The sequence below is a fragment of the Pholcus phalangioides genome, unplaced genomic scaffold (assembly GCF_987345545.1).
Source record: "Pholcus phalangioides strain wild (caught in Gottingen) unplaced genomic scaffold, Ppha-v1.0 ptg000028l_1, whole genome shotgun sequence".
Lineage (NCBI taxonomy): Eukaryota > Metazoa > Arthropoda > Arachnida > Araneae > Pholcidae > Pholcus > Pholcus phalangioides.
This window is the reverse complement of record NW_028301618.1, coordinates 4,951,859-4,978,294: the sequence shown is the minus strand read 5'-3', so window position 1 is coordinate 4,978,294 and position 26,436 is coordinate 4,951,859. Positions and strand designations below refer to the sequence as shown.

The 26,436-nt window shown below is 37.2% G+C and overlaps 1 protein-coding gene across 3 annotated transcripts in view; it reads left to right on the top strand.

Moving 5' to 3' along the window:
* LOC149067803 (serine/threonine-protein kinase mig-15-like) overlaps positions 1 to 26,008 on the top strand; it is an 84,697-nt gene extending 58,689 nt beyond the window's left edge. The window contains exons 12-29 of one of the 3 annotated variants that reach the window (XM_089252230.1): positions 136 to 393; positions 539 to 614; positions 2,596 to 2,783; positions 2,879 to 3,060; positions 6,197 to 6,501; positions 6,818 to 6,853; positions 10,728 to 10,777; positions 10,892 to 10,986; positions 12,136 to 12,462; positions 14,356 to 14,571; positions 14,661 to 14,889; positions 15,102 to 15,313; positions 15,720 to 15,783; positions 15,954 to 16,204; positions 19,719 to 19,797; positions 20,494 to 20,574; positions 24,741 to 24,880; positions 25,780 to 26,008. In XM_089252230.1, coding sequence (XP_089108356.1) covers positions 136 to 393; positions 539 to 614; positions 2,596 to 2,783; positions 2,879 to 3,060; positions 6,197 to 6,501; positions 6,818 to 6,853; positions 10,728 to 10,777; positions 10,892 to 10,986; positions 12,136 to 12,462; positions 14,356 to 14,571; positions 14,661 to 14,889; positions 15,102 to 15,313; positions 15,720 to 15,783; positions 15,954 to 16,204; positions 19,719 to 19,797; positions 20,494 to 20,574; positions 24,741 to 24,880; positions 25,780 to 25,863 — 2,873 coding nt within the window. In that variant the 3' untranslated portion in view covers positions 25,864 to 26,008. The remainder of the gene's footprint in view (positions 1 to 135; positions 394 to 538; positions 615 to 2,595; positions 2,784 to 2,878; positions 3,061 to 6,196; positions 6,502 to 6,817; positions 6,854 to 10,727; positions 10,778 to 10,891; positions 10,987 to 12,135; positions 12,463 to 14,355; positions 14,572 to 14,660; positions 14,890 to 15,101; positions 15,314 to 15,719; positions 15,784 to 15,953; positions 16,205 to 19,718; positions 19,798 to 20,493; positions 20,575 to 24,740; positions 24,881 to 25,779) is intronic. The other 2 variants (XM_089252233.1, XM_089252231.1) reach the window with 2 other exon arrangements.
* Positions 26,009 to 26,436: the final 428 nt, after the last annotated feature.

Genomic DNA, 26,436 nt, shown 5'->3' with positions numbered 1-26,436 from the left:
CAAGAAAATTGGCACGTATGCAATTAGTTTTCCCACATGTGATTAAAATTTGCATTTCCCAATAATGAGATGAATATGAGTTTAGTGAAATCAAAGGTATCTCTTTAATTTGTCATTCCTTTGATTTTTTTTCAGCCCTGTGCGACATGCATCCGATGCGAGCCCTTTTCCTGATCCCTAGGAATCCACCTCCTCGGCTTAAGTCCAAGAAGTGGAATAAGAAATTTCACAGTTTCATCGAGACAGTCCTAGTAAAAGACTATCAGCAGCGTCCTTACACGGATCAGCTTTTGAAGCATCCCTTCATACGTGACCAGCCCACAGAGAGGCAAGTTCGCATACAGCTCAAGGACCACATTGACAGGTGCAGGAAACACAAGAGGGGCGGAAACGGTGAGTTTCCTAGTGTTTTCTGTCTTTTTCCTCCCTGTTAGCCAGTATTATAATATTGGTGCGTAACATGCTGAGCACTTTTATTTTGAAAATACAAAAGTATATATGGTTTTTGGATTTTTTTTCTTTTTGATTTAATGTATAGGTGATCTCCAGGATGAGTACAGGTATAGCGGCAGTGAAGGAGAAGAGGAGGAGGTTGGATTAGCTGGCGAGCCAAGGTATGTCAATGCTTCACGTTTAATATACAGTGATGATAAGCCCAGACTTCTCCATCTTTTCCAAAAAAATGATTTTTTTCTTTCAATTACACACTTTAAGCTAAGCTCAGTCTTTCGATGTCACTCAACTGGAATCGTACATGATAATTTTAGTTATTAGTTTTTTTTCCCCATGAAATAACTTTTAATTCGCAATTCACTGCAGATTTGCAGTACACTAAAACCTGTCTTAACGGACATCCCCTCTTTTACAGATGTGGTCACCCCTCTTTTACAGACAAATAATTTTCCAGTGTATAATAAAACTATGATTTTCAAACTCCTGATTAACGGTCACCCCTTTTTTACGGACATATTTTTTGTCCCACTGCAGTCTGCAAAAGATAGGTTTCACTGTATTCATCTTTCAACCCTTTTTGCTGTAGAATGGTGGTCAGCTGAAGTTGTTTTTCTGTGGTTTTAACACCTTTAAGGCGCGAATGTGAGCTGATCTCCAATTTGAAAAGTCTCTCTGCAGAGTAGGCAGGAGATCTTGAACACAATACTTACATAACATGAAAATTCAAGCGTTTACCATCTTCACTTCAGTATATCGACGGGCTGATTCCAGATGGTAACAACTCAAGAAATTTAATTTTTCAAAATATGCACGCCAGGAGAACATTGAAAAATACCTCTAAATATCCCAACACCCCAACTCTGCTGCCCCACTGCTAAGTAACGTGAGCCAACTCCCATTGAGTTCCATACAAAGTGAATCTGTAAAACGCTATTATCTCAAAATGGAATTTAGAGTTGTTGCCATCTTGAACCAGCCTGTCAATATAGGAGACAGATGGCAGCACTGGCAAGAACTCAAAACAAGCACGACTTTGGCCACAGATACGTTAGGGCCACACAAGCACTCGGAACAAATGTTCCTGCATGCATCAATTCGTTGGAAATTCTGTAGAAGAATGTGTTTATGAGGTGATAGAACAGTTGAGTAATAGTATTTACTTTTCTTTATAATTCCTTCATTTCTCGCCCAGAGAAAATTTTATTAGCAATTTCCGTCACAATTGTTGATGGTTTTGCACATTTGGCAACTCTTTTGACAAGAATTTGGGACCTCGTGAATTCTGTTGTACTTGGGATCAAAATTTCCTATATCTTTTTGGATGGAACACAACAATAAACTGACCAGGACCCTTTCTCGGCCCTCATAGGATATATAAGCTAGTTACCCAGAGGGTTTGGGCCACAGTGGAAGAACGGTGCGGCGCGTGGAGCACTAAGCAGCGAAAGTCCACCTGTGAGCAAAAAGATATTATTCCTGGATGGAATACGATGACCCTAAATAAAACCCACATGTTTCGTTTCTTTCTTCTGCACACCAGGATGCGTCTGTTTTTGTATTTTTATGGATGGTGACTAACCGTACTCTGCCATCAAACTGGGCTGGAAGAGGTCTCAGCAACGAGATGAGTCTGGTGGCAGAGTTCTGGCGGTCATTCAGGATGGTGACTAAAAGCTGCTGATTCAGCATAGATAGAAATAAATCTAATAAATTGTTGCCATTGAATACAATAGGATATTTTCCATTAGATTTTGATAGAACTTTTGGTTGTGCCTCATTAGTTTAATAATATTGTCATTGAGAAAATTCGCCTTTATTTATTTGTTAGTACTGGAATGAATTATTGATATAAGTCGGGGCATCGCTGTACTTTTTGTGTATAATTCTATCATCCATTATCTTGAGTATTAACAAAACAACCTGTTTGCTTCATTAGGCTCTGGTTTCAGCGTAACAAAAATATATACAAAGAATAAATCTGTTGGTAAATTATAAGAGGACATCAAATTACCTTTTGTTTTTATTTTGTCCGTGAAAATTGATTCTTTTTTTCAGTTTTAATGCTCGTAGAAGATGTGTATATCATAAGACTTGTATACATTTTGCCAACACATTTGTATTTCGTTATACTTGCATGTGCAGTTCGATTGAACCAGTCCAGCAAGATTCAACCTTAAGAAGGAACTTCCAACAACTACAGGAAGGCGGTGGAAGGCCAGATTCTAGAGATCTGAGGCCAACGAGCAGCAGCTTCCAACCTCCACCGGCACTGCAGATAGAAATGCCAGCACCGCCACCACGGCATCCGTTGCCGCCGCAGAGACTAATAGGTGAAATAGATTCAAGACGTGTATGCCGATGCATCATGAATTATGTGACACACAATTCTCTCTCTCTTCATGGAGTTTCTCTTTCCTCGTTTCAGTTGTTCCAGATCCACCCCCACCAAGTAAGCCTCTTCCCCCGATACCTGTCGAAGATGTTCAGAAAAACAAAGCGAAGGCTTCCACTCCTCCGAGAAACAACAACAATCAAATATCTGCGTTCCCGGCCTCTCAGCCGAGCCGCAGTTCGGGCATTTTCAAGCCTCTTGCAAGGCGACCGGAAGTAAGTTTCAAGTTTAATTTTTCATAGATTAATGCATTACAGTCGAACCTCATTTGCACCCAACCGCTTTTTACAAAAATTAAATTTTGGTATTGCAACAGTGAACTTGGTAAAAAAAATTAGTTAACATGATATCCATGCGGTTTATGAAAAATACTCAGATCGGAATGTTACTTTTTGGCCAGTTCCTGGCTTGAGCCATCTCACGGAGGGAGAAAGAGAAGACTGTGTGGACGTCGATATTTGGTCCTGCGTGTGTGTTTCGTGATTTTCATCCTCTCAACATGGTTTGCAACACCATGTTCCTTTGCAATTTTTGTTCCCATTGATGCGTACTAACAACCCTCTGAGTTTGTTGGTCCATTAACAGAACACCCTGTATAAATGAAAATATATTCACTAAATTAGATATCGCATGCGCAATTGTTTTAAATAAGGTCTATATAAGGATAAATATTGCATACAATTATACAAAGTGATTAAATCGGTGCAAAAAATGAAAATCATATAAGATAAATGAGTTATAATTCAATACGTGTCTAAATGAGAGTTATATACAAGTAAACCTCGTGAACCTTAAGATTATTTTATGAAGGTGGCGGCCAATTTTTATGCAGAATATTCTTAGGTCTGCCACATATTATATAATTCCCCTTAGATGCTAATATTCTGATTGCACCATGATGATACAGTGATTCCTTCCCAGTTGCTTGATATTATCCAAAATTATTGGTGTGTTAAAATCTCTACGAATATTTCTGATAAAATATGGAGGTCTCAAAAAAATTTTTTTTTTTTTGTTCTGAAAGACTTGTAGTCTGCCCATGTTGCTGTGGCCAGCATAGGCCCATGCTGTTGAGGCATACGTTAACGATGGCTTAATAATTGTCTTGACCCCTTTGCAATCAGGGACATAATATGTCCAAATGTGAGTGGAATAAATTAAATCCAGCTGACGTTCTTCAACCTCTTCTTTTCCCTCATCGTGAAGCTCTTCGTAACTCTTACAAAGTTATGTGTGTGTGTTCCCTCACCCCTGTTCTCCACGGCATTCCTTCCTCACATATAATGTATCTTTCTCAGAACTAATCCTTCTATTATATACTGAACGTGAAAGGGAGAAAAAGAACATGTAGGTGAGGGCAAAAAAGCAAGGTACTGTGCTATCTCTTATCTCTGTAACTTTCTTATAAAATTATCTACTGTCTGTACTGTTCCTCCCCACCCTTATTGCTTTTTTTCCTTCTTTCCCTTTCTTTTTTTGATGTGCGAACAAGGCTACCATATTTATTGCCCGTATGCCTAACACAGATCATTCAACTTTATCACCAACAGCTTGTAAGTGAAGGGTTAAATATATAACTATTCTGTATTAATAATTTAGCTTGAGGAAAAGTTATTCTATTCATCATTCCTATTACTTTTTGAAGCCTTGTTAATGACATATTGTGTATGTGCATTAAAATTCAAGGATTTGTCCAAGATAACACCCAGATATTTTATGTCGTAAGTAGGTTGAATAATTTCATTACCTAAACGAACCTATCTTCTAGGTATTTCTTTTCTCTTAGTAAACCATGTAAATTGACATTTTCTATGGTTGAGTACAACTGCAGAATCTGCACACACCAGTCCTCAACTTCATCAAGGACTTCCTGTAAGTTGTCAATGGCGTGAAATTTATCTCTATGACTAGTTAAAATAGCTGCGTCATCTGCATATAGGCATAAAATTCCATTTTGTCTCGCTGAAAAATCATTTATATATAGTGCAAATAGTATAGGCCCCAGACATGGTCCTTGAGGTACCGAGGCTGAAATGTTTTTAGTAGTTGACAGAGAATTATTTATTTTTACACAAGAAGAGTTTGATTTTTTTAGAGAGTTCGAGATGAGAGAAGGATCTAGGATATTGGGGAAATCCATTTCTATCAATTTACAAATTAGAGTATCGTGATCTGTCTTGTCAAAGGCTTTTGCTATGTCCAAAAACATTGCGCTTACCTATTCTTTATTGTTAAATGCTTGTGATAAACTCTTACTTTGATAAATTGAGTAACACGGTAGTGTTTGTTACGAAAGCCTTGTTGCTCCGGTCTGATGAGATTGTTAGTTGAGATGAAAGAATTTAATCTAGAGGTTGAGCTTTTTTTTTTAATATTTTACTTGTGGATTAGAAAGAAGAGATATTTTTGTCTAAGACTGAGGTTGAATAGCTTCAGACTCTGCTTTATGAATAGTTTTTACAGTTGAGTGTTTCCAGAATTTAGGAAAGAAATGAAATTTAAGCACGCTATTGAACAAGGATGTTAATGAGATGATCATATTAATTGGAAGGTTTTTAATAGAAGAGTTAAAAGTCCCATTGATCCCAGGAGCCTTTTTATTCTTAAGCTTGCTGATAATTCCAGTTACTTCTGATACGTTAGTGGGTTCGATCTGGTTAATTATGACAGTTCCATTCTCTTGTTGATTTTGAAAATTTAGTAACTTGTTTGGGAATCGATGTTTCGTATATTGGTGTTGGTTAAAATTTGGTGAGAACTGATTCTCAATGCAGGACGCAAAAACTTTAGCAATTTTGTCGCCAGCGTGTACCATGACCCCTTCCCCCCAAGTTGTTGATTACTTTATTATTTCTAGAGTTTCTGAGCTTACGCATGTTTATGCTTTCCAAAGTGTTCCCTCTAACACAGTTACTTCTTCTATACAACTGTAAAATCTATCGTGTACAAATTTCGCTGTCTCAAGTTTAATCTCTTTAATTTATTTAGAGCCATCTTATCAAACCTTCTTCTGTGCCTCTGAAAGATACTTTTCTTTGTCGATTCAATTTAGTGTGAACGAGGTTTGAATGCATGCAATTCGAGTCATGGCCCAATATTTTTGTCTTGTTTGCAGGTACAGTGGATGCTTGATATAACCACCCATTTGGTCCCATCAAAAACGGGTGTTATATTGGCAGGGTCGTTGTATTGAAAGTAAAGCATATATAACAGTCGTTCTATGAAAACATTTGGAACTTATCCTACCAATCGTTGTAACGGAATGGTCGTTATAACATGGAATCATTATAATGAACATCAACTGTATTAAATTTCTTGTAAAATTCATTCCACCTTTTGTTTTTCCTGCAGGATTTAGAGGTCTTAGCGGCCCAACTTAGTGAATTAGCAGCTGCTGGGAATTCAAATGCCAGTAACCACCACATCAACAATAACAATAACAACAATGCTGTCAGTAAAAGTGGCAAAAACAGAGTCCATCCAGGTTCCAACGAAATCTCTCCAGGGATGAATGGCATCGTGCCGAACAAGGTTCCATCCAGCTCAGCCAAAGGGGGTTCCGAGTCAGAGGATGAGGATGAGGAGGAAGAAGAAGACGATGACGGCCAAATACAGAATGACGGCACGTTGCTTGCTTCCGATCCTCCAAGGCCTCTGTGAGTAGTTTGCTTGCATTGCATTCTGCGATTCGGCATTTATGTCAAGAAATTTGTTTTAGATTTTTATTATTATTTGCAATGTATTTTTCTTTTTTTAATTTTTTTGCCTTTACAGCTTATGTATATCCAGTTATTTATATCACATTTTTTGAGATCTTTCGGTGAAATTTGTTTTTGATTTGCATATTTCAGATTTGTTTTAATGCTTGTATCGTTTAATTTTTGTTTTGCGCATATTTGTTTTGATTTGTTTTTTTATTTCTTTGCCATGTTCATTTATTTTTCTTATTTTGTTTCACGTTCAATTTTAAAGGGGCGTCGAAAATTGTGTCGAAAGTAGAGTACCCAGGTAAGGCAGCATTGATTAACGTTAAATTGCTCACCATCTTATTTATTTCATATTTCTTATGGGTGTAGTCGAGGACTTTATGAACTCATTCTTGTTGTTTTGTAATTCTTTTTAGTAACTGTAAAATGATCTGTATGCAAGTGTGCATGATTGTATCATCGATTTGAAATTTTGTTCAGTACAGTTATAAGGACATCAAAGGTTCTCTGAGAGAAAATTTGTCGTTAAAACTAGGGCTTGGAATCAACTAAAATTTTTAACTGGCTAATCAAAAATTTTTGATCGATTAATCAAATATTTTTCATAACTATATAATATGAACTGCTGCTATAAAAATATTTTTTTATTAATTTCATATGCCTATTCGTTAGTTTTAAACAAATATAAGGATAAATTAAAAGTAATCAAGGCTGCTCGCATGAAACAATTTAAGATGCTGAACGTTACTTGTTAAATCTTGGAGTTTCTTCACTTGGATCTTATCATTTAAATTAGTTATTTTAGGTTAATAACTGATTTCGAAACTACTTCCAATCTTCATACTTGTTTGTTTCAATCTTCAGTGTTGCTTGTTTTCCTAGAAACTCTTGCCGGATAGTACTTTTGGGAGAGGAGCTGATGTTTCCCAAATACAAAGGTCACAACAGGTAAACAGGCCAAACGAAGTGGCTGAAAAAAAAAGTCTGCAAAAATATGGATGACAAAAATACACATGTAATACATGAAAACTGTTGTTTTAACAGTGCAGGCAATAGCCGCTGTGGTGGTAGAGTGGTCATAGTGACTGACTCTCATCGCGAGTATCTGGGTTAGAAGCCCACCGTCGCTGCAGTGGTGGTCGGCTGAAGTTGATTTCTCCTGTGGTTCCCAACTTCGAGGCACAAATGCGAGCCAATCTCCCATTGAAAAGTCTCTCCACAGAGAGCAGCAGGCCCACAACAATACAATTATTCAATCATTACACTTCACTCATAGTTAGAAAAAACTGGTGGCAGATGGTGGCACACTACACGTAACAAGCATTACAGAGAAACAAACTTCATGTCAGGTTTCACTACACACACATTAAAACATGTATCAATTCGTTACAGGTTCCCCAGGAGGAATATGGACGAGGTACATGTATGGTTTAGTAATAGTGGTGCAGGCAATAAACTTTGGTCTTGTCTTCTGAAACACACATCAAACTCAATTTGAAACTGAAATTTCTGTGTTACCAATTTTCATTAAATAGACATGTACTCCCACAATGACGAAAAGTTTGATTAATACATTGATTCAAATATTTTTAAATATTGTCACTGATCTAAAATGTTATGTCTGACTAACTGACTGAAATGGGACTGTTGTATGAGGTAACGGGCGTCTTATTAATGCGCCCTTGTTTGCTCCGTAAAGGATACGGCTCCATACAAGCTGGGATCTCTAATTGGAAATTTTTTCTAAGGGAAATTTGTGTTGACTGTGAGATGAAAAAGTGTATGAAAATAAGTGTTGTGTGTAGGGAAAATGTTATGTATTGGAACATAATTTAAGACATCAAAAATTAGTTTAGTCAAATTTTGTCAAAACTTTAATCAAATTTTAATCCAGTTGGTCGAGTAGATTAACTCAGCTAAAATTTTTAACTGCAATTAACAATTGATGGATTAACTGGATCTGATTAAGCGAACCAGCCCTGGTTAAAATGATGTTTTCAAGATCTTTTTCGATGAAAAATGTAATATGATGCAATGAAATGCTTTGCATGAAATTATTTCACGAAAAGGATGACCATGATTGATTGAGAAAAATTTAGGATGCGGGGGGGGGGGGGTCATAAATGTGAGATGTCACTATATATATCATTTGTGACAAAAACATTGTTAAATTTAGGCAAACTCGCCAAATATCGCTCATAAACAACCCTTGCCGAGAAATTCTGTGCTACTGCAAGCGTGCAGTGATTTGAAACGCATTCCACAGGGAAAACAAATTCTACATGTCGCGGGCCGTGTCACAACATATTTAATTAAAATTACCCAGTGCAATTAATGAATCAATGGTGTTATGAAACATTAGAAACTTTTAATATTAAAGTGATAGTCAGAACAATACATTTAATCTTCTATTTTATTCATCGCAAATTAACTGTAATAATAAACAAACACATGGTCTCTCATAGCACCGTCATATTCAATCTAGGGGAAGGGGGGTCTTATCTCGGTTTTCGAGCCTTCTCACAAGTGCCTCTAGCTCTATGAAAAACAACTCACTCACCTGAAACAATGTGCCTCAGCTCTCTTAACTACATCTCCAATGGTACATATTTATTGTGCGAGTGTGTGGGATTTTCCCTCTTCCAAAAGAGGCGAGAAAGTTTACTTTTGGTTTCTCTGTTCTGAGTCGTACTCCTCTGATTGGTTGAAGCAGGCACCGACTTTACGTTCGATCCAAAAATTAAAAACTAAAAGTCAAAACGATGTTTTGGATCAGAACAGGACATGTTATGGCTTGGCAATTTATGTCATGTAAGCAGCGATTGAGGGACTTGACTGCATGATAGAATTTGTAGTGTGGGAAAGAAAATATCTATTTGAAGTGGCTATATGATTGCAGAGTATTTCGCTTTTAATAAACTTGTATTTAATATTTCGAGTGGAACTTGTAATCATGACAATGGCAAATATGTAAGATGAATATCTGGTCATATTCATTGACACAATTTATAACTTATGCAAATCACCTTCATTCCCCGATTTTAGTGAAAATTAAGGATTAAAAATAAGCTTCATTGAGAAATGGCACATTTTTATGTAAGCAAAAGTTCAAAATACAAAATAATAGGGAAGTATGGTAATGCCCTGCATGTCAATGAGAATCTAGTCGGTATGTCCAACATGTATTATATGCAGCCACCTTGTTGGGCATTTTGCATGTTGTGACCTTGTATTTGTATATCTGTTTTTTAAATCATTAGGCATCGAGCAACATCCTTTTAATCGGCTGATGAACTTTCTTGGGAATATAAAAAACGGTAGCAAAAGGAGTAAAGAAATGTGTCATCATATCCAAGTTTGTGGTGTTTTCTCTATGGGAGTTGGTCCGGATTGCCAATTATTGACATTATAGTCAAGATATTACAACCGGGGTCATTATAACTAAGTTTGACTAACTTTTATTAGTCAATCTAAGTTTGATTTACTTGCAATGCGTAGAATTCATTACAATTCCACTGCGATCCACTGATATTTCTCTTCATTGTCTTCTTTTTTTTTTGGCGATTTTAGTAATAATTTTCAAAATTCGCTTACTTTTAGCATAAATTTTGGTCACAATTGATGATTTTATCCCGATTCCCTCATATTTGGGATCTGAATTCCCGTATTTTTTTCAAAGAAATATGATGGTCAGTCTAAATTACTATATAAGACTACAATTAATCATGATAGTTTTCATAATTATAATTTATAAGTTTTGAAAATCTTGATCCTTGATCTCAGTATAATAAAAATTCAAGTAAGCTTTGGCTGGAAAGAAAATGTTATATTTAATTCAAAAACATTGTAGGAATGTCATGTAAAACTCTGGTAAATATGGATAACTAACTTACGTATACCAGTTTCTGGCCCACAAGTAGTAGCAATAGTGCATATCTGGCCTTTGAAAGGTTGTGTATTCTTGGTACAAACAATGATAGACCTCAAGATCGATGCACGTTCGATTCACTGACCTGAGCCTGTCCCGAATATTTTCGGATAATCAAGGTTTTACTGTATCGCCTGTTTAAAATTTATGTATAAAAATACCACTTTTTTTACTCGAATTTACAAGAATTAGATTTTGAATTTTTAACATCTGAAAATTAGTTGATAAGATTTATTCCTCCAAATAGGACTGCTGAAGTGTATAGTGATGGACTGAGGAATTCGGTCGACCATGAGAGTAAGTTCTGATTTCCATTTTTGAGTTTGAAATTCAGTGTCAAGCACGCTCGTCATCTTATTTTTACATTAACGCCGGTGTTAATGGCTGATGTATCAATGATTTCTTTTGCAGGTGCAGCACCGACGGGACATGCTCCAAACAGGCCTCTTCCCCCGACGCCAGATGAAGAGGAGCATAATAATGACAGGACGTTGGTTTTGAGGAGGGTATGTGCCAGTCGAACCTAAAATCATGTTGCACATTTCCAGTGGAATGCTTAATAACTTGTTATAATCTATTTTATTTCTGTCTAATTAGTTTTTCCCTTGTTTCTGAGTGATCATTTAATGTTTTCATTTTTTGTCACGTATTATCGATCTCTCCTTTAGATATCTAATTAGCCATGACTGCTCAAAACCATATTATAATAAATTTTGCAAAGCATTTGGCATGTCAAGTTTTGTGAAGAAAATTTACCGTTCCGATATGATCAATGTTTGGCCATACAGATTATTGCTATCGATAGATTTTAGGGTAGTGTTTCGAACTAGGAAGGAGCGAGGGGAATTGTTTCTACTACTTACAACATAGCTGCCAAGTCTCCCGTATTTCTACTTGATCTCCCGGACCCCAGAGAAATTCTCAACTCCAGAATTTAGACAGCGATTGTAAAAAAAACCCAGACTCTTAGGAAAAAAAGTTATTCCCAAGAAATTTATCTGAAAAAAATACTATTTCATTTTTAACCCCTGAAATGATGTCGCAAATGTAAATTGTCGCCATTGCATCAAATTAAAAAAGTATTTCATTTTCAGGGAGAGGATACAAAATCAGCATACAGCCAACGTCAATTCCGTTTTTTTGGCATTCGAAATTTTCAATTTTTCAATGGCAATTTTTATGTTGGCTTGAGTTGGTTTGAGGATAGTAATTACAGGTAATTCAGCCAACTGGTTGGTGATGATTGGCGACTTGGCACTGATTGGCAATGGTTTACATGATGTCACATTTTTGCAAAGGGAAAAATCCCCACAAATGTACTTTTGCGCATGAAAAATCACTACATTGTTTTTCAAACATTCCTTTTATATTTATTTTTGTACGGAATTTGGATCTGCCCTAAAACTTGCTATGTGTCCAAAGTTGGTAGCTGAGTTATAAGTTTAAACATCCTTATGCTTCAACACTTTTGTTATCACAGTTATGTTTACAATTATATAATTTATTCAATTTTAGTTTTCCCCCAATGCACGAAATTTTGTTACATTTTTTGGTTTTTTTATTTTGTTTTGTTATATTTATTTTCAAACCCTACTTTTTTTCTTTTAATTTTGTTTTGTTATGTTGCTTTTATTTATTTTTTTACTCCCGTGTAGAACCATTCAAACAGGCAAGACCATAGACGCAGTAGCAAAAGCGAAAATGACCATTCGGGTAAAGGGCACGATAGGCACAAGGAACGTAGGAGTAGTAACAGTAGCAACAACGTCGAAAGGAATCAGAGGCGACGAGACTCTAATCCCTCAGAGTGTCTCGACCTCAACAAAAACAAAGCTGAACAGAGGCATCGGTCGCAGCTGTACAAAGCGACATCGGCTCCTTTCCCGTTAACTACCTCAGCTCAGAGTCAGAATGGGGAATCCCACAGAAAAGAGAAGAGTCAGCAACAGCAGCTGCAGCAACACTCAAGAAGTGAAGCCAAGGTCTGTTCTTACCTGCCGTTGGAAGTATACAACTTGTATACTTCAGCTTTGTATTTCCCTATTTTAAAATTGTATAGTTGAATTTTTAATACTAACTTCTGGGAGGAAAAATTTCATTCATCTCCAGTTCAAGCACTTAACTCTTCTAGATTTCTCGGGAGGCTCTCTAATGTCCACCCTATCTCGGACTCCCAAACAATTCTTATATCTCTCGAATTTTCACCATAATCTCTATTTTTAGACAATAGAAAACCTTGGCACAGCAAGGTTTCAATCGTTGATCAGCATTGAATCTCAATGAAATACTTCATTTTACAAGGAAAAATATCTATTCTGCAAAATAACGAGTATTAAATTGTCACAGTTATCAAATAAGTCAAGGAGAAAGTCACAGAATTTTTCTTTGGATATGTGGTTGTAAGGTTCAGGAGAAAAGAAGTTGGAAAAAGGCCGAGGAGAAACAGGAGTTGCGAGAGAGAGAAACGAGAACGAGTTGAGACATTCGAAAAGAGGAGTAGTGTAAAAGTTTGTACCGAAGAGACTGGACAGTTTCGTTGGAGGTGTTGGATAATGAATTAAATAAAGTGTTGTTTTCCTCTTTTGGGAGTCTAGAATCCAGTTATTTCGTCCTGAAATCGTAGTGGAGGTATAGCCGAGGACCTACGACCGAGAAGAAGTCGGGGGAAAGTTTACTGTGGTAGACAACTGTTGATGATGGAGGAAGGCGGGGATCACTTTTGTAATGAAAGAGTTTCTGTGTAAAATTCAGATATCCGTGTGGAAACCTCTACAACTCTCATTATGGAATTTGATGTATGAATAGAAACAAAAAACCCATTTAAAACGAACATGTTTGAGGGATTGGAACACACGATTATGGATTCTTCAAATTCTGGAAGTTCGTGGATTTTGGTATTTTTCGAAAATAAGAAATTATATGTATAAATTGATGTGTTATTGATTAATGATGAAAATAATTATTATTTGGCAATATGTACATGAAATTAAGCCATACAGGCTGAACTTGACCTAATCTACCAAATGGAAGTGGATCATAAAACACCGTAGCAACCCACTCTATCTCTAACCGTTTTCGAGTTGAGTTATGATGGATAATGGGAGGGAAATGTGTTAGGTCTGAAAGACTTGGAAAGAGCAGAAGAAACAAATCCTATAAGGTGACATCATTTGATCTGAATAGCTGAATTTAATGGCGAGTTACAAGCATTGAAAGATTAGTGAAATGCAGAATCAAAACATTGCCAAAATCTGTAACTGCCGATTTCACAAACAACCTTCTAGCTACAGTCGGTCATATTTACCAAAAAACTTGTCGATATTCCACCTGCCTTCAAAAGAGCCCACGATATACCGTGTCTGTGTTCTAGTTCAGTAGTTTAGCTTTTTATTTGTCATACACTATCGAAATTGGGAACATTCAAAATTTTCTGTTACAGATTTTGGCGACAGTTTGATTTTGCACTTCTTCAATCTATCAGCGTCATCATGATAGAGGTGGTGACGCCTTGTAGGATTTTTTTTCTCGAACTCAAAGTTGTCGCTAAAATCTGTTGCCATCAATCCCAAATGTTTGTTGAATGTCTACTTCGATGCACGTTGATTTCAGTAATGTATTGCAAACAAATGACTGAATTACTTATTCTTCCATTATCCACCATGACTGAAACGGTAAGAGATAGGGCAGGGTTGCTCTTGTGTGTTTAATGTTCCACGTGGACTAATATATCACCCCCCTTTCATTTGGCAGATTTGATCAAGCTCACCCTGTAGACATGCCAATATAAGTTATACAAAGCGAAAATGCGTCGCTGTCTGACCAAAATTTTAGGCTGTAAAGGTAAATCCTGTAAATAAGACTATTTATTCATTCAGGGTGATAAAGAAAGGAGTGAAAGGAGTGTTTCATCAGTCGAGAATAGTAGTAGAGGTAACAGTCAAAGAATGGAGACGTCTCAGAGCTCGCCGGGGAACATAGGAATGTCTGGGACACGCTCAATCGGTGTGCTTCCTGATCTCTTACAGCAACATGCCACCGGGCAGCAGTCATCGCCTCAGCACAGGTCACAGGATCAGACGATATCTGACGAGGTGAAATGCCAATTTTATGTAAACCTCTTGTCAGGTTTATTTTTTAACTGAATGTATTTTCAATCTGATGATGTATATTTTTTCTCCAGTACCGGCAAGCGATTAATAAAGCGCCACCACAACTTCAGCATAAGCAGAGGTCGTTTTTGACGTTTGGTTTTGGAGCTGGCGGGACTGGCCCGTCTCCTTCGCCAAGGAGAGAGAGTCATGTCAACGTGAACGTTACGCCAACATCTCATGAATCTTCAGCCGATACACCAGAGATTCGCAAGTACAAAAAACGATTCAATTCGGAGATACTGTGTGCTGCTCTATGGGGTAAGTATGTTTCTCTCTTTTGAAATTTTTACTGGTATTTACCGATTGTGAAATTTCTTTTCGTCTGTACTTTTAAACGGTGGCTGTTGATATGTTAAAAAATATGATTTTCTGTCGCAGCGATGATTGTAATCAATTTCCTAAATAAAATATCTGTATTGGTCGTGGGTTGTGCGATCACGGTTGATTTGATTTTGTTCTTTTGTTTTCAGGAGTCAATCTGCTGATAGGAACTGAGAACGGTCTTATGTTACTGGATCGGAGCGGACAGGGCAAAGTTTATCAGCTAATATCCAGACGGAAGTTCCAGCAGATGGAAGTTCTAGAGGGCCAAAATATTCTTGTCACTGTGTCCGGGAAGAAATGCAGAGTCAGGGTGTATTATCTGTCTTGGCTGAAGAGCAAAATTCTCAGGACTGATGGGGTGAGTGGCAACAGTTTACATTGTTTATGTTTATACCTAATTCCTAACAACCTTAACAATCTTGTAATGTTGGCTTTCTTCTCGCATATCAACGAACAAAACCATCTCAGTGACAATGCGATAAGCATTTTTTCCTCAAATTTGACAGTAAGAGCTATTGCTATATTATTATTTTTCTCAAATTACTCTTTTTCGTCACATGGAGCTAATTCAGTACAGCTACTATGTATAGCCATGTATTACACGTTGCCGATAAAAAAAAAATGGACCAATCACCTACCAGACCATCTTACATCAAACTTGGGCCAGAGGATCTCTAGCCATTTCAGTCTTTGGCAATAACATACACATATATGAGCTTCATAGGAGAAAACCTGTATTTTATTTGCTTAATACAACATTTCAGGTTGAGAAACGGACAGGATGGATAAATGTTGGAGACTTACAGGGTGCTGTTCATTTTCGCATAGGTGAGTCTGCACATTCATTGGTCTTTACCATCCCCTTTTTTCCCCCACAATTTTTGGGTGAAAGAAGTAGTCTGTATCTTCAGCGCACATCGGAAATAGCTGTAGAATGTTTCATGCTTTCTATATTTTATATTGCAGAAATTTATGATTCCCGCTTTTTTGTATTCCAGTCAAATACGAAAGAATAAAGTTTCTTGTGATCGCCCTCAAGGAGAGTATAGAGATTTACGCCTGGGCACCCAAGCCTTACCACAAGTTCATGGCTTTCAAGTCTTTCCCAGACCTTGCTCATCGACCTCTTCTGGTGGACATGACCATCGAGGAAGGCGTTCGTCTCAAAGTAGTCTATGGTTCCGCTGAGGGTTTCCATGCCGTCGATTTGGATTCCGGTGCAGTTTATGATATTTATATTCCTGCGCATGTAAGACGATTCTCTTTTAAGACTCTTTTAAAAATATTTGCACATGCTTTTTGATTCAGGCGAAACAAAAAATTGACATGCAATGTTTTTCTAGAATTTTGATGTGTTTCATTTTGTAAATTATGAAAAAAAATTTTAGATTTATTCTAGTTTGTTAATTTAGTCCTATTCATCGGAGAAAGGTTTCTTACTAGGAAAGGGTCTCAAGGTATTGTCCTCAAAATAGATTTGTTCATGTAAATGAGACATAGATTTGAAAGAACATTTCTTCCATATATCTCACCAGATCTTACTAACGACCAACTTCTGGTAACACATCAGCATTGCTATCAGAATTTCAATCGAAGATAACTATCCTAATGATTCTGGAATTGTCATATTTGTGAGAGGGATATTTGTAGTTCTCTAGCTTTTGCTCCTAAAGTTTTTATAGAGACGAAGAATACTGCTTCGCAGCTGAATCTAGACTTCTTTCATTAAAAAAAATGTTATCAGTCTATCATACCAGGCTCTTCAGGAAAGAAAACATCCAAATTCACTAGAATCAATGTGAAGTAGTGAAGACAGAAGTACAAATACACTCACACAACGCCACAACATGCAGAATTCCCAACGAGGTGGCTGAGAAAAAGATGCCCAGGAAAGATTATTAATTAAATGTATTCATATTCCCAAATTGGCTGCTTGGCAGTCGAGTGGTTAGGGAACTAGCTACTCACTGTGCAGGTCTGGGTTCGAATCCCTGTTTGGGCATGGACATCCGCTAACCTAACATTAACAAATTCCGGGGACGGATGCTGATCCCTATTCATGGGATCATGTTTTTTTTAATTTTAGAGTTTGAATAATTCATTGAAAATATAAAATTATTTTGCTGCTGGAAGTTGGGTTTGTTTATTTTTTCTTTTACTTCTGAAGAAAACTTCCCTATCGTATCCGCATTACGCGCAACTGATATTTATGAGATTTCCTGTTACACGATCATTTTCTAGAACCAATTAATCACATAAAGTGAAGGACGACTGTATTTCTCGTAATAATGTCCTCATATTTTTAAGATTTACTTTCCACCTTTCGAACTTTTTCTTGAGATTTAGATTTCTTCCTATTTCATGGGTAATTTTTTCTTTTTACTTTCAAATCTAAAACTTTCAACTTTCACTTCTAAATTTTCAAAAAAATCTAAGCAGAGACAAAATTTGTACTGACCTTTGAACACTGATTCCACTTGGAACTGGACGAAAGCAAAATGGTGATTTCGACAAAAACCAGACATACGATAAAAGATTTGCAAGCACAGATAACCAAGTTCATCGTCACTGGCCAGTGTATATTGAAAACAAAACTGGAGTAGAAGGGAGAGGAAGAAGTTCCTTGAGTTGCGTTCCACGCACCTTCAATTCATCAATAAGAGAGCAAATGCAATTTTTTAAAATTCATCTCGTACCCAAAAACTGCGATTCAGAGAAACATTTTAACACTAAAATAATATTGAACTTCCTGCAGCAGAGAGAAAACTTCTCAACTTAAACAGATATTCAAAGTTATTGTAATTCAACTATCGAGAATTGACTGCATTTATTTATTTTTTTTTGTGAGGGACTCGTAATTATTCCACCAAAATTTCTTATATTTTTATGCATATTTAAATGGGTGGAATCAGTGACAGTTTTTTGAAGACATCATCTTGGGACCCCTTTCCTTGTTAGAGATCTTCACGTTTTTATCTCAAGTTTAAAGCATAAAATTTGAATATTTGAAGTGATATTGATATGCAGGGTGATTCAAAAATAATCATCGGATTTCAAAGTAATATATTTTAAAAAGTATTACAGATAGTGAGATGGATAATACTTCGTAAGAGCAGCACATTTCAAGTTTTTTTTCCACTATTAATAAGCATTCTATGTGCCATCCTTGCATTATGCGACACGCATATACACTGTAGTTTAATTTATCCTTGATGCAGCACTTCAGTAGCCTATTGATGCTCATAAAAGCGGTGATAATTCAGTAATTCAGTTCATTCAAAGTGGCTGGCTGTGGAGGGGTTCATACTCGGCATCTTTAATGAAACCCCAAAGGAGAAAAGGTCACAAATGGTAAAAGGTCAGAAGACAAAGGCTTGTCTGGTGGGATGGCGACAGTGCTTCATACTTTTTCCGGTACGCTTGTTGCACTGAAATGAGCAAAGTTGATGTCGCACATTCAAAAATATAAAACACTTTTGGAATATCGAATGTGCGGGATAAAAATTTTACCTTTGCTTCTTCATAACCCGTTTACTGTTAAACAGTCCAATTTATATGTTTCAAGTTATATTTTTTTAAAACCCGATGAGATTATTTTTGAATCGCCCTATATAATTTAAAAAATCTTTTAATAAAACATATTTATTTATCCCCAAGAAGTATTTACGCCATAATGATTTCTGCTGTGCCCTCAATAAAATTTGATTAGTGTTTGATTCATAACATTGAATATATAAATGTGCATAGCTTGTCGGATACAAATAGCCCGTTGAAAGATGGCTGAGAAATGCATCTTCCTTCTGTGACACGCAGGGCCGCAACTAGGGGGGAGCAGGCAGGTCTTGTGCCCCAGGCGCTAGACCCGAGGGGGGCGCAAATTTCATTCTGAAACCTCTTCTTCAACATTACAAGGGGGGGGGGGCGTCAAAATGCGTGCTTGCCCCGGGTGACCAAGCATCTCGTTGTGGTCCTGGTAACACATCCCTATTTTTAAGATGACTACCAAGTTTTACACACACTTTGTATTAAATTAAGATATTTTTAAGACTTTTTCCAATTTTATCGCATCAAATCTTCAGAACTCTGACCACATTATACATAATTTATCATTAACGTGCCTCTCTTTTGCATGCCTTCTGTGGACAGTTTCACGACAGGGTATGTTTTTATTTACAGTAATGCGGGCATCAGCATGTTCTGTTAGAGCTTTGCATTAGTGTACTGTTTCTTGCTCCTGAAAGCTGCACATCGCACAAGCTCCAGGCTGATACGATTTTAAAATGGCGTACAAAACTTTTAAATCTTTGCTGCCATTGCAATGGTACCAAGCAAAGGATTTGGAAGCAAAGTTTCTCAGAAATTACTTTTGCTAGTATTTTTTGTTGTTTTGTGTGAATCACATGCAAGCTTTGTTCTATCGCATAAGGGCAATTGAGTTGGCATGTGTTGCATTAGGGGCTTTGATAGGTGCAGCTGAGAAGTGCGTGTGCAAAGCTGTTTAGCTGAAAATGCCCGTTGTCGAATGAAATAGCATTTTCGTTAAGGTCTTCCTGTCCATCACTCAAGATTTCGTGCTAATGAACCTGTTTTCTTTCAGCCTTGATTGATGTTTCACAACTTCTTTTTGGTATATAGTCATTTTTTCTCGCTTTCTTTCTATGCAGTTAGAGCTGCGCTTGCACTTTTACGTTCTAGTTTGGATGATAACCTGATTTGATATCATGTTGAATCAGCATTGATTAATTAGTCATTTTTATTTACAGTCGCAGGGTCCAATTGTTCCTCACACTATAGTCACTCTTCCGAACTCCAAGGGGTTGCAGTTGCTTCTGTGTTATGACAGTGAGTATAAAATCAAGATCTTTTGTTTGTTTCTTGGATGTTCTTTAATCTTACTAGTGGCTCTTAGTCTTACAATGGGCCTTCTTATACGAGCTAGTCAACTTGTGCAATAAATAATTACCAAAAGGGAAATTTGTCATAGTGAGGCGGGGGGGGGGGGGGTTCATTTCAAACACTCGAATTTGGCTGAATGGTGCACTGAATGAACCAGACATTTTTCATAAAATATTGTCCTCTAGCCATAATACCTTTTGCTGCCCAGGTTTTCTTCAATTACTGGGAGGATTGAAAAAGTGGCAAAGCATTATGAAGGAATAGACTATTATATATAATATTGGCAGCATTAAACAAGTTACAAACCATTGTAAAATAGCAAATGCATGTCTAAAACGCATCGCCAGAAACCCAAAGTATACATTCTGAAAGTCATTATAGAGGCTCAGAAACCAATGTTGACTGACAGATTTTTACAGATTTCTGGCATTTGCCTAGCTCTGACGAACTTTTAGAGTAGTCTGTATCGTTCAATTTGGGTCCTGCAAAATTTGACAACGATTAGTCTAAAATTGTAGATCTGTATAGAGAACACACACACATCAAGAAAATCAAATTTTATATATGTAGATTCAATAGTTTCTTCGTACAAGCATCGAACATGTTTTGCAAATTTTTTTTTTTTGTCTCAAATCATTTCAGATGAAGGTGTGTATGTGAATACGTATGGAAAAGTCAGCAAGAACATTGTTCTTCAGTGGGGAGAGATGCCGACGTCTGTGGGTGAGTAAACGTGTGCTATTACTAAGGCTGGGTATCAATTAAAATTTTTAACTGGCCCATCACAAGTTTTTACTAGACCATCGGCTATTTCGAAATGCTAACCAAATAATTGAATAGCCAATAGCCACCTTATAATGAAAACCTTGCACGTCAACTTCTTTTTTGTTTTGAAAATGATTTTTTAACTTTTTTAGATTAAGATCGTCATATCTCACCTATTACAGCTTTTGGTAAAAGGAATTAAATTAACCCCTTTTGTGTGTGTGCGGTGCGTGTTAGTTAATGGCCGCAGACAGATTTATAAGTAAACGGCCAAAATGGCCAGAGATAGCCGAGGTGGGTGTATATGAGATTATTGTGAAAGGGCAGGGGAGAGATGATTGACAACTCTCATCATGAGCGGGAACGAGAAAGACAAGTGTAGATCTCCCATCAATTGGATTTCAAAAGCTCCACTCAAGCTTCACAATGAAGCTCACTGCTGTTTATAACTAGAGCCTTGAAGTTTAGGCACTAAAAATGCTCGAAATAGGCAGGCAAAAAGGCACTAAAAATGCCTAAAGTAGGCACTAAAAACAGGCATTTATAATTTTTGGAAGGAAGAAGAAAGTAACTAAAACAAAGGTATTATGAGGGTCCAAAAACTAGCTAAAAAATCGGTTGCATTTAAACCCTCTACTGCTTTGGTTTACAATAATCACATTATTATGCAAGTTAAACTAATTTCAAGCCCAAAATAAAATGTTACTAGACCCTCAGGATTAGGTTAGTTATAGGGCCATCATCACCAGACGCAGAGCCAGTGGAGAAAATGATTATTTGGGGCTCCTTTGAGTTGCGAATAATTTGGAATAATCATTACCATTTCTATAGTTGAAACATAGCTACCTTGTTCTGTTGTAGAAAATTTTAACTTTTTGCTGTGTGGCCGCATCTGTCTCTCACCATTCAGGGCGACTCTTGTCAATTTAATCGAATTCTAAATATGTATGCAAAATAAATAACCGTGGTTGTTTGCAGTGCATTTAAAATTGACGTAAACCTATTAGAAGGGGAGGCGCCCTTGCGTCTAATTCAGATTAACATGGACAGATCTAGGAACTGTACTTTTCATTTGGTGACCTATGCAATAGAACACAAGATTGATCTACTGTTGGTGCAGGAGCCGTGGGTTAATCGCGGTGCTCTCCGTGGCTGGCCACAACAATGGACTATATGGAGTTCACAAGATTCTAAAAGTGCAATTATAGCTTCTTCTTCGCGGGTGCATCCAGCAACTTATCGTATAGGTAAACAACTTGTTGCCATACAGCTTAGCCTTCGACAGAGAGAAATAATCTTTGTGAGTGCCTATGCTTCTCCCTACGAGGGTTTAGATGGGGTACTACAAGAACTAGAAGAAATACATCTATCATCTACTGCTAAAGAGAAGATGTTTGCTACCGATATTAACTGTCATTCGTCATTGTGGAGCTACAAAACTACAGATGCCAGAGGCTGGAAATTACAAGAATTTCTCAGTGGTCACGGCATGCACCTATTTAACGCTGGCCAAACAAAACCTACTTACGAACTTTTTGGTACAAAAGGATGGCCGGATCTCACGTTTACCTCGTCTGAAGAATTATTTGCTCACACAGCCTGGTCAGTAGGAAACGAGGATTCGCACAGCTCGCATCGGTATATTCATTTGGACCTGCATATAGAATGTCAATCTCAACTGCAATGGCGTTATAGGACGACCACACTGAGATTAATCAGGCTCAAGACACACACCAGGCCAATGTTAACCGATTTTGCACAGCAGCTGCGTATGACACACACGGAAGAAGACCTCAATGCAACTGTGGACATCTTTATGGAAGTGTTGCAGTCTGCTTGCGTAAATATACTGGGACGTGCTCAAAAACATAACGAAAAACTTCCCAACTGGTGGACACAGGACTTAGCCATTCATAGAAAGAGGGTTCGAGCCTTGGAGAGAAAATTTCTCAAGGCTAAAGGTAAGTTCAAGGGTGAGACCCATACGATTTACAAAAAGGCTAGAGCAGAATATGTAAAGAAGGTTAAGAAAACTAGGAACGACTGCTGGACAAATTTTTGCTCTGCTGAAAATAATCCTTATGGGATCGCATACCGTTCTGTTTTCAAAAGCAAGAGAGTACCGCCTCAAGTTTTGATGATGCAAAGCGGGAGTCACAATTCCACAATCTTGGAAGCGGCGGAGCAGCAACTCGGTCCTTCAATATTCAATGCAGTGCATTTATGGTGTAAAAAAATAACCAAGTCAGAACAACATGGGCCCCATAGCCCTGTCTGCTCCTACCCCGCTTGTGTGTGCCATGACGTCGACTGATGACCTCTTGGGATAGTCATTGGTCAGCTCTACATATACAATGCAGTCCGATGCCTTAGCGAGAATTGTTATGTGAAGCATGTGGAGAAACAAATTTTTAATTTTCCCTTTTCTTTTCTATTCGGGTTGCGTTCATCTGAAACAAAATCATTCATGTCTGGCACCATCCGGTCAAAGCAAAGTTTATGCATGGCAGCATTGATCTCTCAGATCACTTATTCGTGTTTAAATCAGGCTGGAAGGTGTGGGGGGGGGCCTTTCTGATGATAATTAGTACTGAGAGAATTGGGAAATTTTAAAAAAGCAATTATTTTGTTCTCAGTGCTCAAAATATCCAAGTTTTACAGTTTTGTGGCCTCTGAAATCCACTAATAATTTTTAAAATAGGCATTTATTGCAGAAAATTTCAAAAAAAAATCATATTTACCAAAGACTTTGAAAGGAGGCAAAAAAAAGGCATTTATGGCATTTTGCCTGAACTTCCAGACTCTATTTATAACAATACAGTATTGGACTGGTGAGACAGTATGAAGGTGTTAGGTGAGCAGTAAACGTTTGGATGAGTTCATTTCAAAAAGCATAACAGGTTGTTTTCATGGACCTTCGAGAATCTGTAAAGGGTTGAGAATTGAGACCGCCCACTTGCTTGAAACGAACATATTCATCAAATCCTGGAATTTTTTACTCGGATCAATTGGTTATTTTAGGTGTGTCACTGATTTCAAAACTTTTATCTTCATACTGTTGCTTTATCATAGCAAATGCTATCGGGAGGAGGGGGTGGGGGCAGTGATGCTTCCCGAACACGAAAACCGCGCTTTTCACAGTGGAGACAATAAATTTTGGCCTTGTCTTTCAAAACTCCCATCGGACTCAATCTGAAACTGAAATTATGGTATCACTAGTTTTTGTTGAATCGACTTGTTCCAAATAATTGATTCAAATATGATCAATTATCTGAGATATTGTGCACGAGAACATAATTTAAGACATCCAATTGATTTTGTCAAATAGATCAGGTTAAATTCTACAAACTCCAAACTGAGATTAACCATTGATAGATTCTGTGACCTGATTAATCGGATCGGCCCTACTTATTACAGCTATTAGAAAAAAAAAAAGAATTGCACAATCAGATTTTGTTGTGAAAGAAGATGTATTAACTTGCCTTTACAAAAGAACTTACAATTCGCCCAAAATTTCAATTGTTCAAGCTCAAACACATGGTTGATAACTATGACAGTGCTGGTCCGGTTTTGAAAATACAGTTGAATCCTGTTATAACGAATGCCAAGAGACTAGAGAAATCATTTCATTATAAAAGAATCCCCAATTTTTACATAGGTCCTATGTAAACTTATCTGGGGGATTAGAAAATTTTTTGTTAAAACAAGATTTTTTGCTGTAATGGTATTCGTTAAAACAGGAATCGGCTGTATCTTGTCGAAGTTTTAGAATGTGTAATGGTACCTCTGACATAATCATGCTCTTTTCCCCTTGTTACATCATGTGGCTCCCTTTCATTTTCTCATGTATAGTCAATCCAGTTTATAACGTTTTCCAAAAAAAACTGTCATAAAAAAAACATAAGCGGGAAAATGCTTTAAACGGGAAATCTTGACTAGAATTATAGATATATAGTTAGTCGAGACCCACGTAAATAAATCGTATTAAGTGGGAAAACGTTATAAGCAGGATCGACTGTATTACATAGTTTTTGACATACACGCGTTCATTATTTCCTTAATCATCACCTTGCATGATATTATTGAAAGGAATTATTCTGATTTGTTTATTCATTTCATTTCAGCGTACATAGGAACGGGCCAAATAATGGGATGGGGCAACAAGGCAATAGAAATTCGAAATGTTGAAACTGGACACTTGGACGGCGTCTTCATGCACAAGAAAGCTCAGAAGCTGAAGTTTCTCTGCGAGAGAAACGACAAGGTAACTGACTACCAGCCAACACATTGAGCACTTCCATAAGAAATGCTTTTTGTTTTCAGATGTGGGGTGGTGAGCTTTGTCTCACCAGGTAAATATTACAATATTGCTAAATTGTACTTCAATAAAAAATTGCGTCAATCTAATGAGCATTTTATCCATCGTTCTTTGCACCCAGTTTGGTTCAAAAAACCCACGTTTCACTTACGAGTTGAATGGTACTACTATCCTGCTTACAGCTAGGGTCACTGATTTGGGAATTCTCATTGATGAGCAGCTTAGGTTTCTGGAACATTGTTCAGCGGTGGTCAAAAAAGCGATAGAATACTTGGTTCTTAAAAATATCTCGTCACGTTCTTCTAAAGTCATTCTTCCACTTTTTTTGAGGCTTAGTTCATCCTGAACTGGAGTATGCCATAAGGTTTTGGAGACCATACGTAGATAGGGACCATAGACTTGGTTGAAGAGATGCAGAGAAGAGCTAAGCATTTTGTTGACAAAAAGTACGATGAACAGTTGTTACGGACTCACACTTCACGAAGCTTAGAAGACCGAAGAATTTCTATTGTGCAGTCGCCATCTTGGGAAACACTGAAGTAGCGGCCGAAGGAAGAGCGTTAGCGCTACCTGTCGGCAACTGCGTGAAACTGGAGATTTCCCTCTTTCTACCTATACATTATTCGATCAAAACGAATTAAAAGCTGAATAGTTGTGATTCTTTTTGAAACACCCTGTATGTTTTTATATTGGGTTACTGTAATTTTGGTTATATTTGACATCCACATTTGTTACAGCATTTTTTTCTCAACCACCTTGATGGGTAATTTTCCGGTTGTGGCTTTTGTATTCATTTCGTGCTATGCAAATTCATTAAGATTCTTTTGCCTTTATTTTACCCCCAGGTATTTTTCTCGTCAGCCAAAGGAGGTTCTTCGTGTCAGATTTACTTCATGACGCTGAACAAGCCAGGCATGGCCAACTGGTAGCGCAAGAAAGGGAATTGAAAAAAAGGAAAGAACGTTTATATATATATAAAAGAATAATAATTACAATAAAAGGTGCTCTTACTTCGAAGGAAGAGAGGAGACAGCGTTTGTGCTCTCGCTCTCGTCTCGCTTTTTTTTGTTTTTGCGGAGAAGATGATGTTATTATACCAAGAAGCATTTTTATTCGCCAGAAGGACATGCAAAGAGTTTTTTTTTTCTTCTTTTTAATTGATAGTGTTCTTTTTTTTTTAAAAAAAAGCATTATATATAATTGGAATTATATCCATGTGTGTGTTTATCGTGTAATTATTTTTCTTTTGTTTCCCCCCCCCCCCTAATTGCTCAACGTTCATTTTCATTTGATCCTGTTCCCCCCAACCATGTTTTAATGCTAGTTTTGATTTTTAACCGAGCGTTAAATGTATTTGTCATGTTTTTTAATTATTTTTAGAGGGAACTGACTTTAACATGTGCATGTTGTAAAGAAAAGAAGAAAACGAGCAGCATCTCTGCACGTGTGTGGAATTGTGATAGTGTCTTAAAAACTCTGGCTACTGAAGATATGAAAGGGTT